Raw genomic sequence first — 21,004 nt, 5'->3', positions numbered from 1 at the left:
TATGCCTGCTGATAATGACCAATTCAAGTGTATGAGGTTGCTTGTGTGGGGTCCAAGGGGTTAAAGCAGGTGGTGAGCAGGCAATACAGTGCCTCCTCACTGCCTGTCAAATGCTCTTTGAAGGGTGACCTGAACATGGATGGCATTACAGAGAGCATTGCACATGTGAGCAGGTCCTTATGGTGACACTCACTTCTGTGGTGGTGATCAAAGACACTGTATCTGGTGTGGTTTCCAGTGATTATGGACATTGACTGGTGAGGTGGTGATCAGGGACAATGGTTTTTACTTTTTTTTTTTTTTAAACATACAGTCACAAGAGTAGTGCAGAGCCATCATAGTGACAATGTACTACTCAGGAAGGGAGCGTAATAATTTTGTACTACACTATAATTGTTTATTATATCAATGGTCACTGTAAAACTATTAAAATAATTTTAATTTTCATGAATGGCTTTTGTTCATGACTCATGGTTTACTATTGTCATTGCTGTGATTGGCCACAGTTATCATATGGTACAGAGTTGCTATGATTGGCTCTGTACCATGTGATCACTGTGACCAGACAGAGATCACAGTAGTAAACACTGCTATCATGCATGGATGCCATTCATAACCGTTGTTTACTGGTGGACATTTGATCGCCTTTAACTGTCTTATATTAAAGCCTAAACTAGCATATTATACAGTGGGTATAGAAAAGAATCACCCCCTTTACAATATTTACATTTTGTTGCTTTGCCACCCAAAATGAAGAAAGGTATATGTAAGATATAACACCAATATGTCAGAAAAAAAATATACAAAAACAGAATCCTTGTGTGAATGAACCCTAAATGTCATGTTTCTATGGAGTTTAGATGGACTTCAGCTGGTGGCTTGCTATTAAACTTTAATATGTTAAAGAGGAACTGAACTCCAAAAGTGAAGATTTTCCATGTTATAGGAAACCTTTAAAAATGTTAATTGCATCTAAGTAGTATTCTGCAAATTACTATTTGTCTAGAATTCCAACTGGAAAGTAGCAGTGTACTACTTGGTATGTAAGGGTACCTATGCACTGCTGTGTAAAAGTCTAATAGCTATATATCTGCAGTGTGAGATCCATGGGGCTGCTGTCTCTGACTTCGAGATTTGGAGTGAAATGTGTTGATGTTACTACTGTACTCCTTGCTTCCATCATGAGGAAGTAAGGCCTTGTCTTTAACAAGATGGCCACTTCCATACAAGGACACAGGGCAGAACAAATCATGCAAGTAAGTAATTGGGGAATTGTCTGCTGCAGGAAGATCACAGGCAATACTGGTGACTAGTCCTTAGCCTTCTGTCTCCCTTTTTTAATTTAGCACAGCTTCCTTAGTTCAGTTCTTGGCACAAGCCTTTGGGAATCCTTAAAAAAAAATCTGTGGTACATCCAGGAAATCCCCCATGATCCCCCTTTTACCTTTTTTAAATTCCAAATTGACGTGGATTATGATCAATGAACACATTGTGGCTATTCTCTAGGGTAGGCTAAAATATTTTGAGAAAACATGGGATCCATGGATAATCTACCTCTTGGGACCCTCCTGAACTGGTTGGTGGGACCCTTGGTATACAACACAGAGCGGATGCACGTCTTGTACTCAGTCCTCTTGCCTTACTAGATGTTTCTTTTTCCTCCTTTCTTTTCACGTTCCATTTCTTCTTTTCAGACACTGGTATAACTCCTAAGCAATTGTTGGTCCAGTGCGACCTCATCACCAGATAAAATGGTCATGTCATTCATGTTTTGTTTGTTAATGCATAGGTATAACATCCAGCTGAACCCTGATCCTATCCGATTACTGGCTATGCCACTTGCCTTTGCAGTGATAATTCTTATGAACTCCACTGTAGTGTCAATGAAATCCAGGTGTGTATGTTCAAATATTACAAGGTTTATATGTAACTGATCAGTTATGTCATGTTTAATTCTTAGTACTGTATGTGTCCTGTTTGCAAAAACCCTTTCACTCTTTCAATGTGAATTTTAGTGAAAAGTCAAATAACTAATGAAGGTAAGCACGCTAGCTACACATCCTATTGTACCTATTCAAAATAGACCTAGAATGGATGTTTTCTATGTCCTGAGAAAGCTGAGTGAAAGTTGTAATGTGTATTGCAGGCACTTCTTTTTTTTTTTTTGAGATGGTGATTACAAACATTAAAACAATGTTAAACTCAAAAATAAAAATGTAGTATCTTGCAGCTTACCAGTCCCTAGATGTGATGACTGCATTCGTTTTCTTTTTTAGGCATTTTTTGCCTTTATTTTCACCTGGTGATCCAGCCAGTAACACATTTCCTGCCTTAGGATGGTTGCGTTCTGGATAAATTCGTAAAGCAGACACCATTGGACAGCAGCATTTTCAGTCTGGGGAGAGGATAGTATTAGACCCCTTTCACACTGGGGCGCTTTGCAGGCGCTACAGCGCTAAAAATAGAGCCCGCAGAGCGCCCTGCAGCAGCGCTTTGCGGGTGGTTTTAACCCTTTCTCGGGCACTTGCGGGGGTTAAAAGCGCCCCGCTAGCGGCCTAATACCTCTGCAAATACGACGGTAAAGCGCCACTAAAGATTAGCAACCAAAAATACCATAAACAATTGCCTCATAAGCCATATTGTAATTGAATGTTGATAAAAATTTATATTTTCTTTTCAATCTGCAGCACTGTAATTGTTCTGCAAAATGTAATGCAATATGGCAACCTGGAGGCTATTTGTACACCGTTGGTGTATGGAACACCCCCAGAAATGTCATTTCCTGCTTGTGTGATTGGCTCACTGATTTCCGTGAAGCGAGACACTCCTAACAGGTTAAACACTTCCAAAAGGATGCAGACCCTACATTTTCCTTATTAGAACACTGCAAGTGCATCAGCTGATTAATAATGAAAAAGTGACTCCCATTCAGATTTACTGTGCAGACAACAAACAACTTTTTTTCATGAGAACAGAAACAGGTAGGACTCCGTGACAGTTACTGCTCTCTGCAATGTGCTTGGATCACCCAAAGGGGATTTTTTTTCTCTCAAAATTTTGGTTACTTTTAGAATAATTACTATAAGAATAGTATGAGGACCAAGATTCCCTAAGCTTTCCCAACTAGAGGGGATATAGAATCCATCCACACGTTGCCCATTGACACAGCACTTTCAACAGAATATATATATATGTCACAGATAATGTATATCTCACAGTATAAAAAAAAAAAATCAAAATCCCTTTTTGAAGCCTTGTACAGCTTATTCATGTTGCTTTGTTTTTCTAGCTCCACACCACAGTATATGATCAGTGGGCAGGGCTAGCTGGAGATCTTAGATGCAAACTGCAACATCACTGCTGAACACTTCAGTAGAATAGCAGCCAGCCTTCTCACATGGAGTCAGGATAGATAATGGTTTTCTCTCCCTGTTTTATATTGTAAAAACAAAAATCCTTTTTCATAGCATAAGAAGTATGGGAAAAAATTAATGAAGAGAATCTTTTCTAGTGTGCAGATCACCATCCAGTTAACAAGTTAAAAGGTGCAATGCTCAATAATACTCATGTATGGTCCATAATAGTCCAAAAGGTAGGTATCAAGGAAGAGAGATTAGGCGAGTCTGTCAGGGCTGCCACCAGAGGAGACCAGAAGCATATTCCAGTAAAGCTAGGAGAGAAACAAGAAGAGGGGCGCCTATATCAGGGGCGACTATATCAAAAACACTTTAAAGAACAATATCCACTCACGTGGAATTAAATGAGGTTGGATGCATCACTGGTATGAGCAGGAGGAACTACAGGTAGCAGAGAGTCCTTTTTGCTGGCAGGAAGCAGCACATCAAATCCCAGGAACGTTGAGGGCAGTGTGTCATTAGATCCTTGCAGAGTAACACCGCTGTAGCTTCAAACCTCTCGTCTGGTCACCGCAAAGATGAAGGACAGCCGTGCAGTGTGGGAGCCAAAATGAGGCTTGGATCGCAAGTGGCGTGGCACAGGATGATGTCACTATAGTGCAATGCATTTCCAAGCGTGCGTGCTACGAGTGATACGGTAGCCGCGCTCCTTTGTCAAGCATGATAGACAGGGTAAAGGGACAATGTTTTGTAGTGAAGGGGGTGGGGTCGGTGGCAAATGGTGGAGAGGATCAGACATAATAACCGCAGCCGCATTTTATTTTAAAATATTTATTTCACTAAATTGCTTTCCATCTAGATATTAATATACCCACTATATATCTATGCACCAACTATATATAATATATATAGGTAAGATATATATTATATATTTTCAGTATACCAACATCTTCATAATATCATGTATTTGCTACAAGTGCCAATGTTTCCTTTTTTGTCTCCTATTTGTGTGTGTTTCTTTGTACTTTGTTGTTTGCTGTTTTTTGTTATCTGTTTACAATTGTCAAATTCTCTTTAGTTTTTAAAATTATTCACCATCAGCTTATCAATTTGTTATTTTAAAAATTGTTTCTCCAAATTGTATTTATCAACTGCTAGTATTATGTCTGATCCTCTCCACCATTTGCCACTGCTATTATAGTATTGTATTGTATCTCCGCCCCCCCCGCTTCACTACAAAACATCGTCCTTTTACCCTGTCTATCATGCTTGACAAAGGAGCGCGGCTACCGTATCACTCGTAGCATGCACGCTCGGAAACGCGGTGCACTATAGTGACGTCATCATCCTGTGCCACGCCGCTTGCGATCCAAGCCTCGTTTTGGTTCCCACACCGCACGGCCGTCCTCCATCTTTGCAGTGACCAGACAAGAGGTCTGAAGCTACAGCGGTTGTTACTCTGCAAGGATCTGATGACTCACTGCCCTCAACGTCCCTGGGATTTGATGTGCTGCTGCTTCCTGCCAGCAAAAAGGATTCTCTGCTACCAGTAGTTCCTCCTGGGATTCAGTAAAGCGTTAACCCAGCCAAACATTTTTGTTTAGTTTTGGATAGAACAGGGAAAGTTTTTTTAGATCTTTTTTAGATCTCATTTCAGATTTTACTGCTGCCTGGGGCTCCATTTAAGGGAAACTTCCCCTCACTTACTGTCACACACATTAACAATTGTTTTACCGGATAGGAAGTGAGGAAATCATAAAAAAAACACCCACTCTGAGGCTTACTTGTCAGCTGCCTCCCTTTAGTTTTTGTTTTGCCTTCTGAATCAGCACTATTACAAAAGCGTTACAACTGAGTTAGGTTGAAATGGACAAGCTTTGGTCTTTTTGCAGATTTGTTCCCAACCATCTTTGTTCTTCAAAATTAATTGGCTTTAGAGGTTTCAGATGCAGAACTGCTTTACTCATGTTTTTGGGGGTTTTTTTTGTTTTTTAGTATATAGTTATGTACTTGCGTTATTGTCTATTGCCTCTTAATGGAAAGTTTCTTTAAGTACTGATTTAGTATATGTAGTTTAATGTTGTTTACATTGGAAAGGTCATTTTTAATAACATTAAGCTGCAGCCAGTTGTGATATTTTATTACTGTGAAAAAAATTTTAAATTTTCTTCCTTGCATCCATGGCAGTATTTCTCAGGCTGTAGATAGTATATTTGGGAATTTTAATTCACTTGTATTTTTGCTTATGGCTGTTCCAGAGTTTGAAGTTAAATTTTAGACATCACAGGGAAGAATTTTTTAACATTTAGTGAAATACTTGCAAAACATGATAGCACTCTTTTATCAAGTGCACTGTTTTGTGACCCACGATAAATGATTAAGGGTCCCACTCATGCTATCATAGTCTGATGCGTTGGATGCCACTGACCAGCGAGGGTGCAGGCTGAGGTGGGGTCCGGCTAGACCCAAAGCACACTGCAGAAATGGAGGAGATAGCCCGGCTGCCGCACACCTCACTCCAGGCTGAGTAGTAAGCAGGTAAAAGCAGCCTCCACTCATTTCATCCAGGCAATGGGCAAAAGATGTTGGGGACGTGGCCTGAAGTGCACTGTATTAGCCAGTTAAACAGATTAGAACCAAGTAATGATCTGTTGCTAAATTTTGTTGCACTGTACAGTGTATAAGATTTATTTTAACTGGAATTTCACTTTTAAGATGGCTTGGCAGTTACAACTGTTAGTAACACTATTGTCAGAAAAGCTTCTGTGGGTTGAGTTCACAAAGTAGGGCATGTGATGTTCGGATCACGCGACTCATTGATTCAAATATCACATGCGATATTGAAAATGTCAAGTCATTATCAGTTAATGTGTACATTACTGAAAGAAAAAGAAATTCATGGTAAATTCCATGTTAACTGATCTAAAAGTAAAAAAGTTAGATGAGTAGTGGTCTAGCCACTTGGGGGGGTAGGGGGCGGAGACAAGCATGTGCCGTTTCTCCTCCTGAACCATACTAGCCACATGGCCTCAACTTGGGGGGTACCCTGTCCTGGTGGTTGTGGGGGTCTGCGAGCAGGAGGGCTACAGTAAACAAATTGGTGGGGTCACCCAGTTGACACCAGTGACTCAGCCCTTCATACCCCACCCACTCCTCTCTAGTGTGCAAATCACCATCCAGTTAACAAGTTAAAAGGTGCAATGTTCAATAATACTCATGTATGGTCCATAATAGTCCAAAAGGTAGGTATCAAGGAAGAGAGATTAGGTGAGTCTGTCGGGGCTGCCACCAGAGGAGACCAGAAGCATATTCCAGTAAAGCTAGGAGAGAAACAAGAAGAGGGGCGCCTCTGAGACTATATCAAAAACACTTTAAAGAACAATATCCACTCACGTGGAAGTAAATGAGGTTGGGTGCATCACTGGTATGAGCAGGAGGAACTACAGGTAGCAGAGAGTCCTTTTTGCTGGCATGAAGCAGCACATCAAATCCCAGGGACGTTGAGGGCAGTGTGTCATTAGATCCTTGCAGAGTAACACCGCTGTAGCTTCAAACCTCTCGTCTGGTCACCGCAAAGATGAAGGACAGCCGTGCAGTGTGGGAGCCAAAATGAGGTTTGGATCGCAAGTGGCTTGGCACAGGATGATGTCACTATAGTGCGATGCATTTCCAAGCGTGCGTGCTACGAGTGATACGGTAGCCGCGCTCCTTTGTCAAGCATGATAGACAGGGTAAAGGGACAATGTTTTGTAGTGAAGGGGGTGGGGTCGGTGGCAAATGGTGGAGAGGATCAGACATAATAACCGCAGCCGCATTTTATTTTAAAATATTTATTTCACTAAATTGCTTTCCATCTAGATATTAATATACCCACTATATATCTATGCACCAACTATATATAATATATATAGGTAAGATATATATATATTATATATTTTCAGTATACCAACATCTTCATAATATCATGTATTTGCTACAAGTGCCAATGTTTTCTTATTTGTGTGTTTCTTTGTACTTTGTTGTTTGCTGTTTTTTGTTATCTGTTTACAATTATCAAATTCTCTTCAGTTTTTAAAATTATTCACCATCAGCTTATCAATTTGTTATTTTAAATAATTTTTCTCCAAATTGTATTTATCAGCGCTAGTATTATGTCTGATCCTCTCCACCATTTGCCACTGCTATTATAGTATTGTATTGTATCCCCGCCCCCCCGCTTCACTACAAAACAATGTCCTTTTACCCTGTCTATCATGCTTCACAAAGGAGCGCGGCTACCGTATCGCTCGTAGCATGCACGCTCGGAAACGCGGTGCACTATAGTGACGTCATCCTGTGCCACGCCGCTTGCGATCCAAGCCTCGTTTTGGCTCCCACACCGCACGGCCGTCCTCCATTTTTGCGGTGACCAGACAAGAGGTCTGAAGCTACAGCGGTCCTTACTCTGCAAGGATCTGATGACTCACTGCCCTCAACGTCCCTGGGATTTGATGTGCTGCTTCCTGCCAGCAAAAAGGATTCTCTGCTACCAGTAGTTCCTCCTGGGATTCAGTAAAGCGTTAACCCAGCCAAACATTTTTGTTTAGTTTTGGATAGAACAGGGAAAGTTTTTAGATCTCATTTCAGATTTTACTGCTGCCTGGGGCTCCATTTAAGAGAAACTTCCCCTCACTTACTGTCACACACATTAACAATCGTTTTACCGGATAGGAAGTGAGGAAATCATAAAAAACAACACCCACTCTGAGGCTTGCTTGTCAGCTGCCTCCCTTTAGTTTTTGTTTTACCTTCTGAATCAGCACTATTACAAAAGCGTTACAACTGAGTTAGGTTGAAATGGACAAGCTTTGGTCTTTTTGCAGATTTGTTCCCAACCATCTTTGTTCTTCAAAATTAATTGGCTTTAGAGGTTTCAGATGCAGAATTGTTTTACTCATGTTTTTGGTTTTTTTTTTTGTTTTTTAGTATATAATTATGTACTTGCGTTATTGTCTATTGCCTCTTAATAGAAAGTTTCTTTAAGTACCGATTTAGTATATGTAGTTTAATGTTGTTTACATTGGAAAGGTCATTTTTAATAACATTAAGCTGCAGCCAGTTGTGATATTTTATTACTGTGAAAAAAAATTAAAATTTTCTTCCTTGCATCCATGGCAGTATTTCTCAGGCTGTAGATAGTATATTTGGGAATTTTAATTCACTTGTATTTTTGCTTATGGCTGTTCCAGAGTTTGAAGTTAAATTTTAGACATCACAGGGAAGAGTTTTTTAACATTTAGTGAAATACTTGCAAAACATGATAGCACTCTTTTATCAAGTGCACTGTTTTGTGACCCACGATAAATGCTTAAGGGTCCCACTCATGCAATCATAGTCTGATGCGTTGGATGCCACTGACCAGCGAGGGTGCAGGCTGAGGTGGGGTCCGGCTAGACCCAAAGCACACTGCAGAAATGGAGGGGATAGCCCGGCTGCCGCACACCTCACTCCAGGCTGAGTAGTAAGCAGGTAAAAGCAGCCTCCACTCATTTCATCCAGGCAATGGGCAAAAGATGTTGGGGACGTGGCCTGAAGTGCACTGTATTAGCCAGTTAAACAGATTAGAACCAAGTAATGATCTGTTGCTAAATTTTGTTGCACTGTACAGTGTATAAGATTTATTTTAACAGGAATTTCACTTTTAAGATGGCTTGGCAGTTACAACTGTTAGTAACACTATTGTCAGAAAAGCTTCTGTGGGTTGAGTTCACAAAGTAGGGCATGTGATGTTCGGATCACGCGACTCATTGATTCAAATATTGCATGCAATATTGAAAATGTCAAGTCATTATCAGTTAATGTGTACATTACTGAAAGAAAAAGAAATTCATGGTAAATTCCATGTTAACTGATCTAAAAGTAAAAAAGTTAAATGAGTAGTGGTCTAGCCACTTGGGGGGGTAGGGGGCGGAGACAAGCGTGTGCCCTTTCTCCTCCTGAACCATACTAACCACATGGCCTCAACTTGGGGGGTACCCTGTCCTGGTGGTTGTGGGGGTCTGCGAGCGGGAGGGGTGGGGTCACCCAGGTGACACCAGTGACTCAGCCCTTCATACCCCACCCACTCCCAGTATTGTTTAAAGCGGAGTTCCAACTAAAAGTGGAATCTGCGCTTTAAGTCCTCCTCCCCCCCCCCCCCACTTCACAGAATGCCACACTTTTTGTGTGTGTGGGGGGGGAGCGGGTACCTGGCTTTGGCAGGTACCTGCTCCCACTTCCACTCGGATTGCCCCTGGGTGATACAAGTGGAAGTTCTCCTCTTCCCCATCCCCCCGCAATCTTTTGGGACATGTCACAGGTCCCAGAAGGTTAGGAGGCCATTCACAGTGTGCAGGCACAGATTTCAGTGTGTGTTAGCTGATGGGGTGCTATGCAGGTCCAGAGCCCAGTCGCTGAAAACCCTGCTGGCTTGCCTGAAGTGTAGAAGTGCTGATTCCTGCTTGGGGCAAAAAGGGAACATGGACACGATGCAGTGGTTGGAAGGCACTGCTAGTGGGCACTATAGTTCCATAAAGCATAGCATGCTTGGAGGCTCTGAGTCTAGGGGAAAAGGAACCTGGTGGGCTTCACCCCCACATTACTGTTGGGGAAAGTCTTACTTCCACTAACTCTCTAATGCAGCATCCGGTTTCTCACTAACTCCCGGGGGTCCTTCCTCGGGGACCTGTGTGTTCAAGGTTACCTTTTCTGTTGCCTTTATCACAGTGCAACACGAACAATTGGCAGATATCCGTAAAAAAAATCCATATATTTTATTAAACAAAGTATCAAAAAAATAGATGAAACAAACAAAATGAATACACTTCCCCTACTCTATTAAAAAAAAAATGACAATGTTTTCAGAAAACACCTTTACTGATGGTCTGGACCTGGATTATACCCCTGTTTATAGTACTGGGGATTAATAGACACAGCTACTGTTTACAGTTAGGGAATAAGAGAGGGGGAACAAGGATCCCTTTTAAGGAGTCTGTCCTCATTCCTGACAATGACAAGGTTATGTTATGCCCAAGACCAACATTTCTTTATAACTTGGTATCAGTGCTCTAGCACAATGAGGACATAGTCCTAACATCCTTATGCCCTGCCCCAAAGCATCCAAAGGAAATCTCTCTTCATTGCCTGGATGTAGCCAGAGCCATTAGTCTACCTCACATCATCAGATCGGAAAAATGGATTCCCTATTTGTCTTGTCCTCAGGACCTTGCAAGTAACGCCCTTCTTCTAAAGCCTGGTACACACTGACAGCTCTGGTTGGAAGGTTAGTCCATGTGAGGTTAGTCCAGCGATTTTCCCCCGCTAAACTGTTGTGTTCTGACAGGCGGACAGCCCCCCACCAGAACACTCCGATCAGCACTCTCTGCCATTGGCTGAGAGCAACTTTTTAACTTTAAGGCACCGTCCCTGTAAAATCAATTTGTTGGAGTACAGCACAAAACCCTTCCCACTTGTATCACTTCAATATTGCTTGCTGACAAAACTAAGGCAATGCTGTGAGTAGATGCGGTGTGGATGGGGTTATGCAGGGGTGGAGTATTAATATTCAAGATTTATATAGCGCCAACAGTTTGTGCAGCGCTTTACAACCTTAGGGCAAACAGTACAGTTAAAATACAATTCAATACAGGAAGAATCAAAGGGCCCTGCTCGTTAGAGCTTGCAATCTAAAAGGGAGGGTGAAGTGATACAAAAGGTAATAACTGTGGGGGATAGTATAACCCAATGGTCTTAGAATTAAATCTCCCGTGAAGTACTCTAAAAAAGAGATTTTACAGCAAGTCAAAAAATCCTGTACGCTACCTTATAAACTATTTTTTTGAGCACCCCAGTATCCCTTCTTCAGCCAACATCCCTTTAACATATTATGCTTTCATTCCATCGATTTACTGTTACAAATGTTAACAAAGGTTGTAGGGGGGTGTGCAAGTCTGATGTTTACTGGAAGCAGGGAGAGCGGAAGTTCTCGTCTCAGGATTTGTAGTGTGGCAGACCTAAGAACTATTTTTTAATTTTTTTTGTGCTTTGTCTGCTTAAATACTAGTTCCGTTTTTCTTTTTAACTTGCTCAATTTCTTTTACAGTAAGCTCTTGAAGACTGCAGCTCAACTCCAGCTTCCCTTTTCTATTCTGATTGTGGCTTTTGGAACTCTACATTTATATAGGGTATCTTATTTTGTTGTGTTCTCTTTATTAATACATGCATTGACTTGCTTTCTTTAAAAGTGTAAGTAACAAATTATAGAAAAAAAATGTATGAAGTCTTGCAGACATTTTTTAAGCTTGATGGACTAAGTGCTAAAATAGTTAATACCAAAAATAATTTAATTACAGTTGAAAAATGATCTTTATTTTACATACGTTTAATTGTTTACATACAACAAAGCAATATTTTTTTACTTGAAATTAAACATACAATTTTGTACCATCTTTCAGTGTTAAGTATGAAAGAATGTTCATTTCATACCTTGTATAATAGATTCAGGATTTCTTTCATATAAATGTATATTTTTTAGAGCTCCTTTTCTTTTAGTTTACATGACAAAGTATATTTATAGCCTTTAAAATAAAGCTTCAGTACATTAGAGACAAGAAAAGTTGTGGTGTTTCACTTCCAATTCCTATGTCTGATGTGTAGTTTAATGACTACTTTGTGCTTGTTCTTAACTTATTGTTGGCTTTAAAGAGAATTGGTCACCATTAAGTAATTAAGTACTGTCCATGATACTTTTTTGTATTGGCACTAACATATAATTTTTCAGGACAAGCTTTTGGGGTTATGTCTCCTTCTTCAAGGTCCAAGTAACACTCATCCATTTCAGGATAAGGCCACACGTCCATGGGCTTTAGGATCATGTTATTTGAAACCTGCTAAGCCTATCATGCTTTACAACTTGTGGACTATGGTGAAATAGAGTTGTTGCGCACACAGTACTCCAGTATTTCATAGATGCAAATCTGATGGGCACAAAGATGTCTACATATCTTATGCACACATTAGCAGCCAGGACCAGCAGTGTTTATAACTATGTACAATTTGTGCCCACCAAAGGTGGTCTGGTCTAGCTGGCTTCATACTCTGTAAGGCTGAGTAATATGGACATGAGAGTGTATTGTTCAGAGACCAGAGCTGTGTGCAGGTTCTCCCAATTCCTTTGGTCACCGTTATCCCTGCCCTTTATCCAGCACTGCCCTCCAAAAAACAATTTAAATGGGAAAGTGGGACAACACACTGGCTAGGCGTTTTGCACTTCTGCCTAGCAGAATAGGGTCATCTGTTCCAATCCCAACCACAGCATCACCTGCATGAAGTTTGCGTTTTCTCCATGTGCTTGCGTGGGTTTCCTCAGGGTACTCCAGCTTCCTTCCACACTCCAAAAACATGCCAGTCGGTTAATTGGTATCTGTCTAAATTGGTCCTAGTATGTGTATGTATGAATGTGAGTTAGGGACCTTAGATTGTAAGCTCCTTGAGGGCAGGGACTGATGTGAATGTACAATATATATGTAAAGTGCTGCCTAAATTGATGGCACTATATAAGTATCTGTAATAAAAATAAACTGTTGAGACAATAAACCCTTTGCTCAGAAGAATTGGTAGTCAGTGTCTGGCTGAAAATAAGGAGCACCCTGTTCACATCTGGAGCCTCCCTTTACATCCAAAAGCTCTGTTTACATCAGAGTCTTCCCTTCACATCAGGAGCCCACCACCATCACATGAAAGTCCTCAGCCCCCTTCACATCTGGAGCCACCTCTAAGAAGTGGCACTTCCACATATTTCAGGACAGTTAAAAAATGATTTTATTGCATTTCCCCTACAGGCAAGAGCATAAGGGTAGAGCAGGTCTCTATAGTGACAAATCTGGAGTCCCTCTGATCTGATAAGAGGCAGACTTTGGACGATGCAAGTCTTTGCACTGTGCAGTGCAGCATGAAATTACATTATTGGTTGCCTGCACGCTAGCAGCATCCTAGCAACCAACAACAGCAGGAAGGTTTGCTTGGGCTGGAAACTGGAGAAGGAATCCAAGCGTTGAACACAGTCAGCAACCCCTTCTCATCCGGCCATATCCCCAATCAAAAGTAAATTTACAGCCATGACCTGTGCCGAGCTGCCAATATGTTCTGGCTGAAAAGAAGGCCTGTATAAATACTTTTTTTTTATTTCTTTGTATGGGATTTTATCAATTTGTTTGCTAGCATATTCCACTTCTCTATAGGTCATTTGGCTGTTCTTAATTACATTTTGTTTTATGGCTTATCAAAAATATGTATGCACTTTTTCTCCTAAGGAACATACTTAGATGTTTAGAACCAAAAAGAGTGGGGATTTTTAAGGTGCAAATTGAATAAGTATCAAATATTTTTGTATAAAAAGACTTTTACTTTATTAAGAAAATACAATAAAATATTTTTCACATCAAAATATAAAAAGGAGATTTATACATGGAAGTGCCACATGTATTTAATTGCAGATGCAGTAACACAGCATAAACGATGTAGTTCTAAACATGTTTCGCCCATCTGTCGGGCTTCCTCAGGGGATGCTGGTCACATGCAGAGTACACTGCCTTCTAGCGAAAAACATATGACAATGGTTGTATATTAGAACACAGCATAAATACAGAGAATATGAATTCATTTGTTTAAATTATATGCATGTGCATCTTAGCTGTCATAGTGCGATTGCCTACCTGTATCTCCTAGAACGGGGGGGAAAAGGGGAGAACGGGGTAGGTCTGCCAGGGTAGAAAAATGCTACCTCCGTACCGAGGGAGCCCTGCGCTGAAGGTGAGCGTAGATGGTACAAAAAGGCCAACTAAAATATATAAAAGGAAACGATAATGTCTTAATGTGTGAGGGTAAGCTGGAAATAACCTTCACATCATCATGGCACACAATAAATAGTAGGGGTTAACACTCACAGGAGCAGATACGGCAGCTGGCTTAATGCCAGGGACCACACATTTTCCAAAAATGGAAATGTTTTTGTTCTGTGTTGACCTTTTTTTCTTTTTTTTTACTGTAAATAAATTATATTTTATTCTATAGTTTGTCCCAGTTACATAAAAAAAAAGTATTGTAATCGCACAGGACACAGGCAACTTATTCATACATGATTTTTTGCTCTTTTTTGTGTAAATGCCCTGGAACACATCATGAGACAAATATTCTCTAATCTCCATTCTTATGCACAGAATATTATGGCTAAAGGCTCGGACAACAGAAGCTGCCTGTAAGAGGTGCCTCACACATATGCTCTTCCAGGGAAGACATCGGTTTGGTGAGGCACTTGACCAATTCATAGGAGGTAGAAAGGTTTTGCTTCCCCAAAAGCAAGTATCTAAAACGCCCTAATCGGGAGCCCATAGCCACTCTAAATGCAGAGCACTTGAACGTTCTAACCAGGCATCAACTTCCAAATCTAAGTTCAGCCCTTTCGTTCGGCAAAAGACCTTGTCCACAAAGTCCGCCAAGCTTTCCCCAAAGCCTTCTTCACAATGAAGGGGGAGCCTCACTCCTAAAAGTGGAGGGACATGTGTTGCAATTCGCACCTCTCTGGATCACATTTGTGGGTTTAAGAGTTGAAAACTCACCACCTCACAACTTTTATCTTTCAAATCAACCAAAAACTTTCCAAGGACAGTCAGATTTGCAGAATGCCCTGAACCACCCCACCTCTTGTCCCAGGGAGTTCCCATACCAGTACCATTACAGGACAGGTCCAAAAGATTTTACTCAAATCTGTTCACGATACCAAAGCCCAGCGGAGTATTCATCCTATCCTGGACTTGGTGGAACTAAAGTTCTGCTGTTGCATGCTGTGACTGTTCATGAACCTGCTGTCTTCATATTAAACATACACTTCACTGTACCTATTGAAGGTGTGCCTTCTTTCAAAGATTCTTAAAGGTCACTTTTTTTACCCTTGCAGGCCCAGCCTTGCAACCAGCTCTCGTTGCAATGTCAACATGTCAAACCGCAGCTAACTGGACTAGGGCAATGGAAAATGATCCAGATTTTCTGGATCATGTTTTATTTAACAGAGCAATTACAGGAAATACCCTCTGCTCTGCTTTTATGTGGTGCCCTAAAACATGTCATGAGAAAGCCATAATCTCCATTCACATGCGTAGAATCTTGTGGCTAAAAGCCTGAACAGCTTTAACAAGCTCCTGACATGTATGTCCGGGAGGACATCTGGAGAGACACATGATCAGTTCACCAAAGATGTCACAAGAGGGAATGTTTTACTCCCACAGTGGAAGATCCCAAAACCCCCTTACTCAGAAGCCTACATCTTTAAAAAGCAGAGCACCCTAGGCTTTACCTTCAAAACTTACGCTCAGTCCTTCCTTTTGGTGCAAGACTTGGGCCACTTGTCTGTTATAGGTTACTTCTCTCTGGGTCACAGACGTTCCAGTCCCGTGGGTTCAGTTGCTGAGCAAAGGGGTACATAACAGAGTTCAAACCTCTACCCCCTCACTGCTTTCTTGTCTCAAATTAACCAAAAACTGCCTGTGGAGAATCAGATTTGCAGAATGCTACAAGCCATCGCTTGTCCCAGGAAGTAATTGTGCCAGTAACGCTACAAGACCAGGTTGAAAGGGTTTTTTTCCCAACCTGTTTACAGTAATAAAGCCCACCAGGGGTAATTGTCCTATCTGGACTATAAATACCTTCAAATTCCAAAATTTCACATGGAATCTGCAAGGTTGGTTATTGTTATTGACATCCAAGCTGCCTGTCTGCATTTTCCAATTAATCCATCTCACCAGTGCTTTCTGCCTTTCACAGTGGCAATCACTTCCAAGTGGCTCCCTCAGTATTCACAAAGAGCAGTGTGATAAAGGATAGCCCAAAGAACCTCTTCCTGCCCTCTTCAGAACTGAGGCCTAACACTGTCATGGACAAATCTACCCCCCCCCTTCGGTTTTAAGCACCTTTGTCCATCAGATCTGGGGGAGTTTCCTGGGCATTTTGGCGAAAAGTGTCTATATCCCAGCTCTGTAAGGCCGTCACCTGGTCCTCAGTTCATACATCAAAATTCCTCCAAGTGAATGTCCAGTCTTCTGCAGATGGAGCTTTTGGCCACATGGTACTTGCAACAGCATTCTGAAGTTGGGTTTGTTGAACCTTGTTGTTGGGCCTGTCAGCACAGTTCCGTTTGCTGACAGGCCCAACAAAAAGAGCGGGCAATCCCTAGGCACAGTTCTATTTGTCTAGTGATTGCCCATCCTTCTTGTTCATTGCTTTAAACATTTCAGGGTCTATGAATGCTTTGCCTGTGTCCTGTACTGTACAATTAAATAAAGACTTTTGGCTTGACTGTAAATTACATATCTTGGGATACAGGAAACCCTCCCTTCTATCCTGGGTTACCCTGTATTTTTTTGCTACAAAACTCATGAATGGTTTATAGGGGAGGCGTCCAGTGGGCCTGTCCTCAACAGCTTGCCAGGGTCCAATTACCTGAAGGTACAATCCTATAACCCAGTGCCTATGAATACTTTTCCTGTGTTCCATACTGTACTTCAAGCTGCGGAATTTACAGGTAATTCAAAATTCCTTTTTGTTCAATTTTGTGCAATTTTATGTTCACAAAGCATAAAAATGCTTAACAAATTCAACTGACGAATGGCTCTTTGGGTGGGTGGAGGAGACTTTATTAGGGGTGAACTATGGCATTAATAAGGGGATCCAAGAGGAATGCATTTATAATGAACTTGCAAGGTCCCTTGCCAGTATTAAACCCAAAAACAAAAATGTAATATATTGCAGCTTACTAGTTAGAAGTGGTGGGTGCATTTTTTTTTTTTTTTTTCACCTGGTGATCCAGCCAGTAACATACATGCTGCCCTAGGGTGTTTGCATTTTTGATCAAGTTGTAAAGCAGACCTCTATGGACAGTAGCATTGTCAGTTTGGGGAGAGGGTAATGTTAGGATTTAGATGGACTAACAAATTGAAGCTGGACTCCATATAATACTTTATTTACTCTATTTGCTTATAGTTTGCTTTCCTTTTGTGGTAAAGGTTTTATATCAATGAATAAAATTGTAGGCACCCCTGTCGGTGTTGAATGGTTGATCACAACCTTCCAACCTCCACAACTGCTACTTTGTACAGCTTGGTCTGTTAAAATAAGTTTAAAAATAACAGACTTAATGGCTGGACTACCAGGTGGAAATAAAGGAAAAACAACCCAACACCCCACCCCCACCCAAAACAAACAAAAAAAAAAACAGATGTGGTCACCACATCTAAGTATTGATAACCTGCAATATAAATTCTTGGGCTTAATACTGCTTTAACCTTCTTGGCGGTATGATTATGTCAGATTTTTGCGTCTCAAAGTGGTACATTGTTTCGCATGGAAATTTGAGGTTTTTTTTATATTGTAGGCCTGTAATTCTTAGGAATCACTCACTTAAATCTGTCCAAACAAGAGTCTAGTCCCGGGTATGATAAAGTTTGAAACACGAAATCATAAATTATAATTTAATAAAAAACTATAAATAATTATAACAAATAATAATAAAATTCAATAATGTAATCAAATCAAAAACACTGAAATTTGCTCAGTTGCATAATTGTCGCTGTCGTTACTTTTAGTGTTAGATGATGAATTTCCCCACTAATCACTATCGCTTAATTCTGCCGCCTGACAAGTCGCCCCTGTGTGAACCGGCTCTGAGGGATGTGAAATCATTTGATACAGTAATGTAATCTGTAAGCTTAGAGTGTACTCTGTTTTGTTTTTTGCACTTTTTGAATTTGCATTCCCTGCGGGCAATTGAAAATTTTTGTGACGCTCGCAGGGAATAGAGCCCGGCACACGGTACATCGGGCGAAAGGACACAGCCCGGCGGACACAGCGGGAGGACATCGCAGGATCCTGGGGACAAGGTAGGCAACTTTCCCAGGATACTGCGATGCAATCCCGAGTGTGGCTCGGGGTTACCGCTTTTGGTAATGGAAATTCACCCCGAGCCACACTCGGGATTACCGCCAGGGAGGTTAACTAATTATCATACATACCTTTGTATTCAAAATAATAGCAGTTCAACATCATTAACCAGATCAATCACTGTTTTTGGTATAAATTATATTTCTACATGGCAAATAATTCACTAGACAATAATAGAAAACCAACAGTCATGACATGCATGCTGCTGGTTCTGTGTAATTGAATCATTAATTGAAAGGGGCGTGTTCAAAATAATAGCAGTGTGGAGTTCAATTAGTGAGGTCATTCAGTCTAAAAAATCAGGTGGCCCTTATTTAAGGAAAAAGGCAGTAAAAGTTGTACATGCTGGGTATATAGTGCATTTCTTTCTGAAAATCTGAGTAAAATGGGTCGTTTCAGACATTGTTCAAAAGAACGGCGTATCTTGATTAACCACTTCAGCCCCGGAAGATTTGGCTGCTCAATGACCAGGCCATTTTTTGCGTTACGGCACTGTCGCTTTAACTGACAATTGCGAAGTCATGCAACGTACCCAAACAAATAGAGCTTTCTTTTGGTGGTATTTGATCATCTCTGTGATTTTTATTTTTGCGCTATAAACAAAAAAATGGCAACAATTTTGAAAAAAAACACTATTTTGGACGTTTTGCTATAATAAATATCCCCATTTTTTTTTTTAAAAGCAAATTTTTTTCCTCAGTTTAGGCTGATATGTATTCTTCTACATATTGTTGGTAATAAAAATCGCAATAAGCGTATATTGATTGGTTTGCGCAAAAGTTATAGCATCTATAAAATAGGGGATAGATTTATGACATTTTTATCATTTTTTTTTTTTTACTAGTAATAGTGGCGATCTGCGATTTTTATCGGGACTGCGACATTATAGAGGACAGATCGGACACTATTGACACAATTTTGGGACCATTGACAATTATACAGCGATCAGTGCTATAAAAATGCACTGATTACTGTGTAAATGTCACTGGCAGGGAAGGGGTTAACTGTGTTCCCTAGTGTGTGTGTTCTAACTGTAGGGGGATGGGACTGACTAGAGTAGGAAATCACAATCTTCCTCTCCTCTCCTCACAGAACAGGGACGTGTGTTTACACACACACGTCCCTGTTCTGGCTCTCGTGCCCACGATCGCGTGTGGCCGGCCACGCGCATTGGCACCCCCACAGTGCAGTGCGCGCGCGCCTGCTATCACGCTTAAAGGAGCCGACGTACAACTACAACAGCTCGCGGGATAGTGCCGACCTGCTGCAGTATAATGACGGCAGCTGGTCAGCAAGCCGTTAAAAAGTTGATTGGAGAGAGGAAAACGTATAAAGAAGTGCAGAAACTGATAGACTGCTAAGTTAAAATTATCAAAGACTCAGCCAATCATGAGCTCCAGGGTGATCAAAGAAGGTCTAAAATTAGTGTAGGGTGTTTTATTCCCGCGCTACCATGTAGTGAATAAAAAAGCAAAAGGAAAAGCTGCTTGCACCGGCTGGGGTCCTACCTGGCCCCTAATAATAGCGAAAATTAACAAGTGGGTGTGGTGCTGCGCTAATCCAAATATATGAACAAATACGTAAATACAGGGCGTACTGAAATATTAATGTTTATGAAGCTAATCACCTAACGTGAGCGTGAAGTGTGATTCACAGTAAAGCACCCTAAATGGAATATTGTGAGTGTCAGAGAGGTTACCTGATTGGGCGTCGTCGCGCGCCGGGGCTCGTTGGTGCGCGCGTTCCTGCGGGTGCACGGGCGCCTGCCTCTATGGGCACTGGTGTTGGCATTCCGGTTGGCCGTGGCGGACGCGGTGGTACCCGGGCGCGTTCGCCTGTGGGCGCTACTATGCGTTTGGTGCTGGTGTGCACGCCGATGTCTAGGGGCGCGCTCGGGCAGGTGCGCAGGCGCCTGTGCGTAACGGCGCACGCACGGGCGCGGCGTTTGGCGCCAATCAGCCTATTTAGGCTCTCCTCTCCCTCTGATCAGTGCTGCCTGATCAACAGCTCCGTGCCTAGTTCCTGTTTGCTGTTCCTAGTTCCTGTGTTCCTGATCTGTTGACCACCCGGCTTGCCCTTTGGACTCTTCTGACCTCCGCCTGCATCTGACCCCGGCTTGTTTGACCTCGCTTCTGCCTGCTCCTCCTGTACCTCCGCTGCCCGCCTGTTGCCGAACCCAGCCTGTGCTTGACCTGTCTTAGCTCCTGCTCAGCATCCGTTGCCTGTGCCTCTGACTAACCTCTGCTGTTTGAAGACTGATAGCTTCCGGAATACGGATTCCTGCACAGGCTCTCATACCACTCCGCACTCGTGTGCCTTCTGTCTGCTCTACCAGGGGCCACGAGTCAGATACGTAAGGGAGCCTACCCTCTGCCCTAGTGGACTCTCCAGTCTGGTAAGTGAGAGACCTGACAGTATCAGGCAGCCATGACCGAGTCCGGGCAGGGGGCCTCCCCCATGGATGAACTTTGTAGGCACCTTGCGGGCCTTACCCAAGCAGTCAAGAGCCTACAAGAAGGCTACACCAGATTAGAGGGTCAGGTCCAAGCCCTCTCAGCAGCTTCTCCCCCTCAAGGGGCATCATCTGCCGGTCTATCCCCAGCACCCTCCGTAGTAATGCTTCCTCCGGAACCCAGGGTACC

At 41.9% G+C, this 21,004-nt stretch overlaps 1 protein-coding gene across 4 annotated transcripts in view; it reads left to right on the top strand.

Moving 5' to 3' along the window:
* Positions 1 to 21,004, top strand: part of PGAP1 (post-GPI attachment to proteins inositol deacylase 1) — a 479,543-nt gene that overhangs the window by 446,988 nt on the left and 11,551 nt on the right. For all 4 annotated transcript variants that reach the window (XM_073633146.1, XM_073633147.1, XM_073633144.1 and 1 more), the window contains 2 exons: positions 1,790 to 1,894; positions 11,476 to 11,557. In XM_073633146.1, coding sequence (XP_073489247.1) covers positions 1,790 to 1,894; positions 11,476 to 11,557 — 187 coding nt within the window. The remainder of the gene's footprint in view (positions 1 to 1,789; positions 1,895 to 11,475; positions 11,558 to 21,004) is intronic.

Source organism: Aquarana catesbeiana, linkage group LG06, assembly GCF_042186555.1.
Source record: "Aquarana catesbeiana isolate 2022-GZ linkage group LG06, ASM4218655v1, whole genome shotgun sequence".
In the NCBI taxonomy this organism is placed as follows: domain Eukaryota; kingdom Metazoa; phylum Chordata; class Amphibia; order Anura; family Ranidae; genus Aquarana; species Aquarana catesbeiana.
The sequence above is the reverse complement of the archived record's forward strand: the minus strand, read 5'-3'. Positions and strand labels throughout refer to the sequence as shown.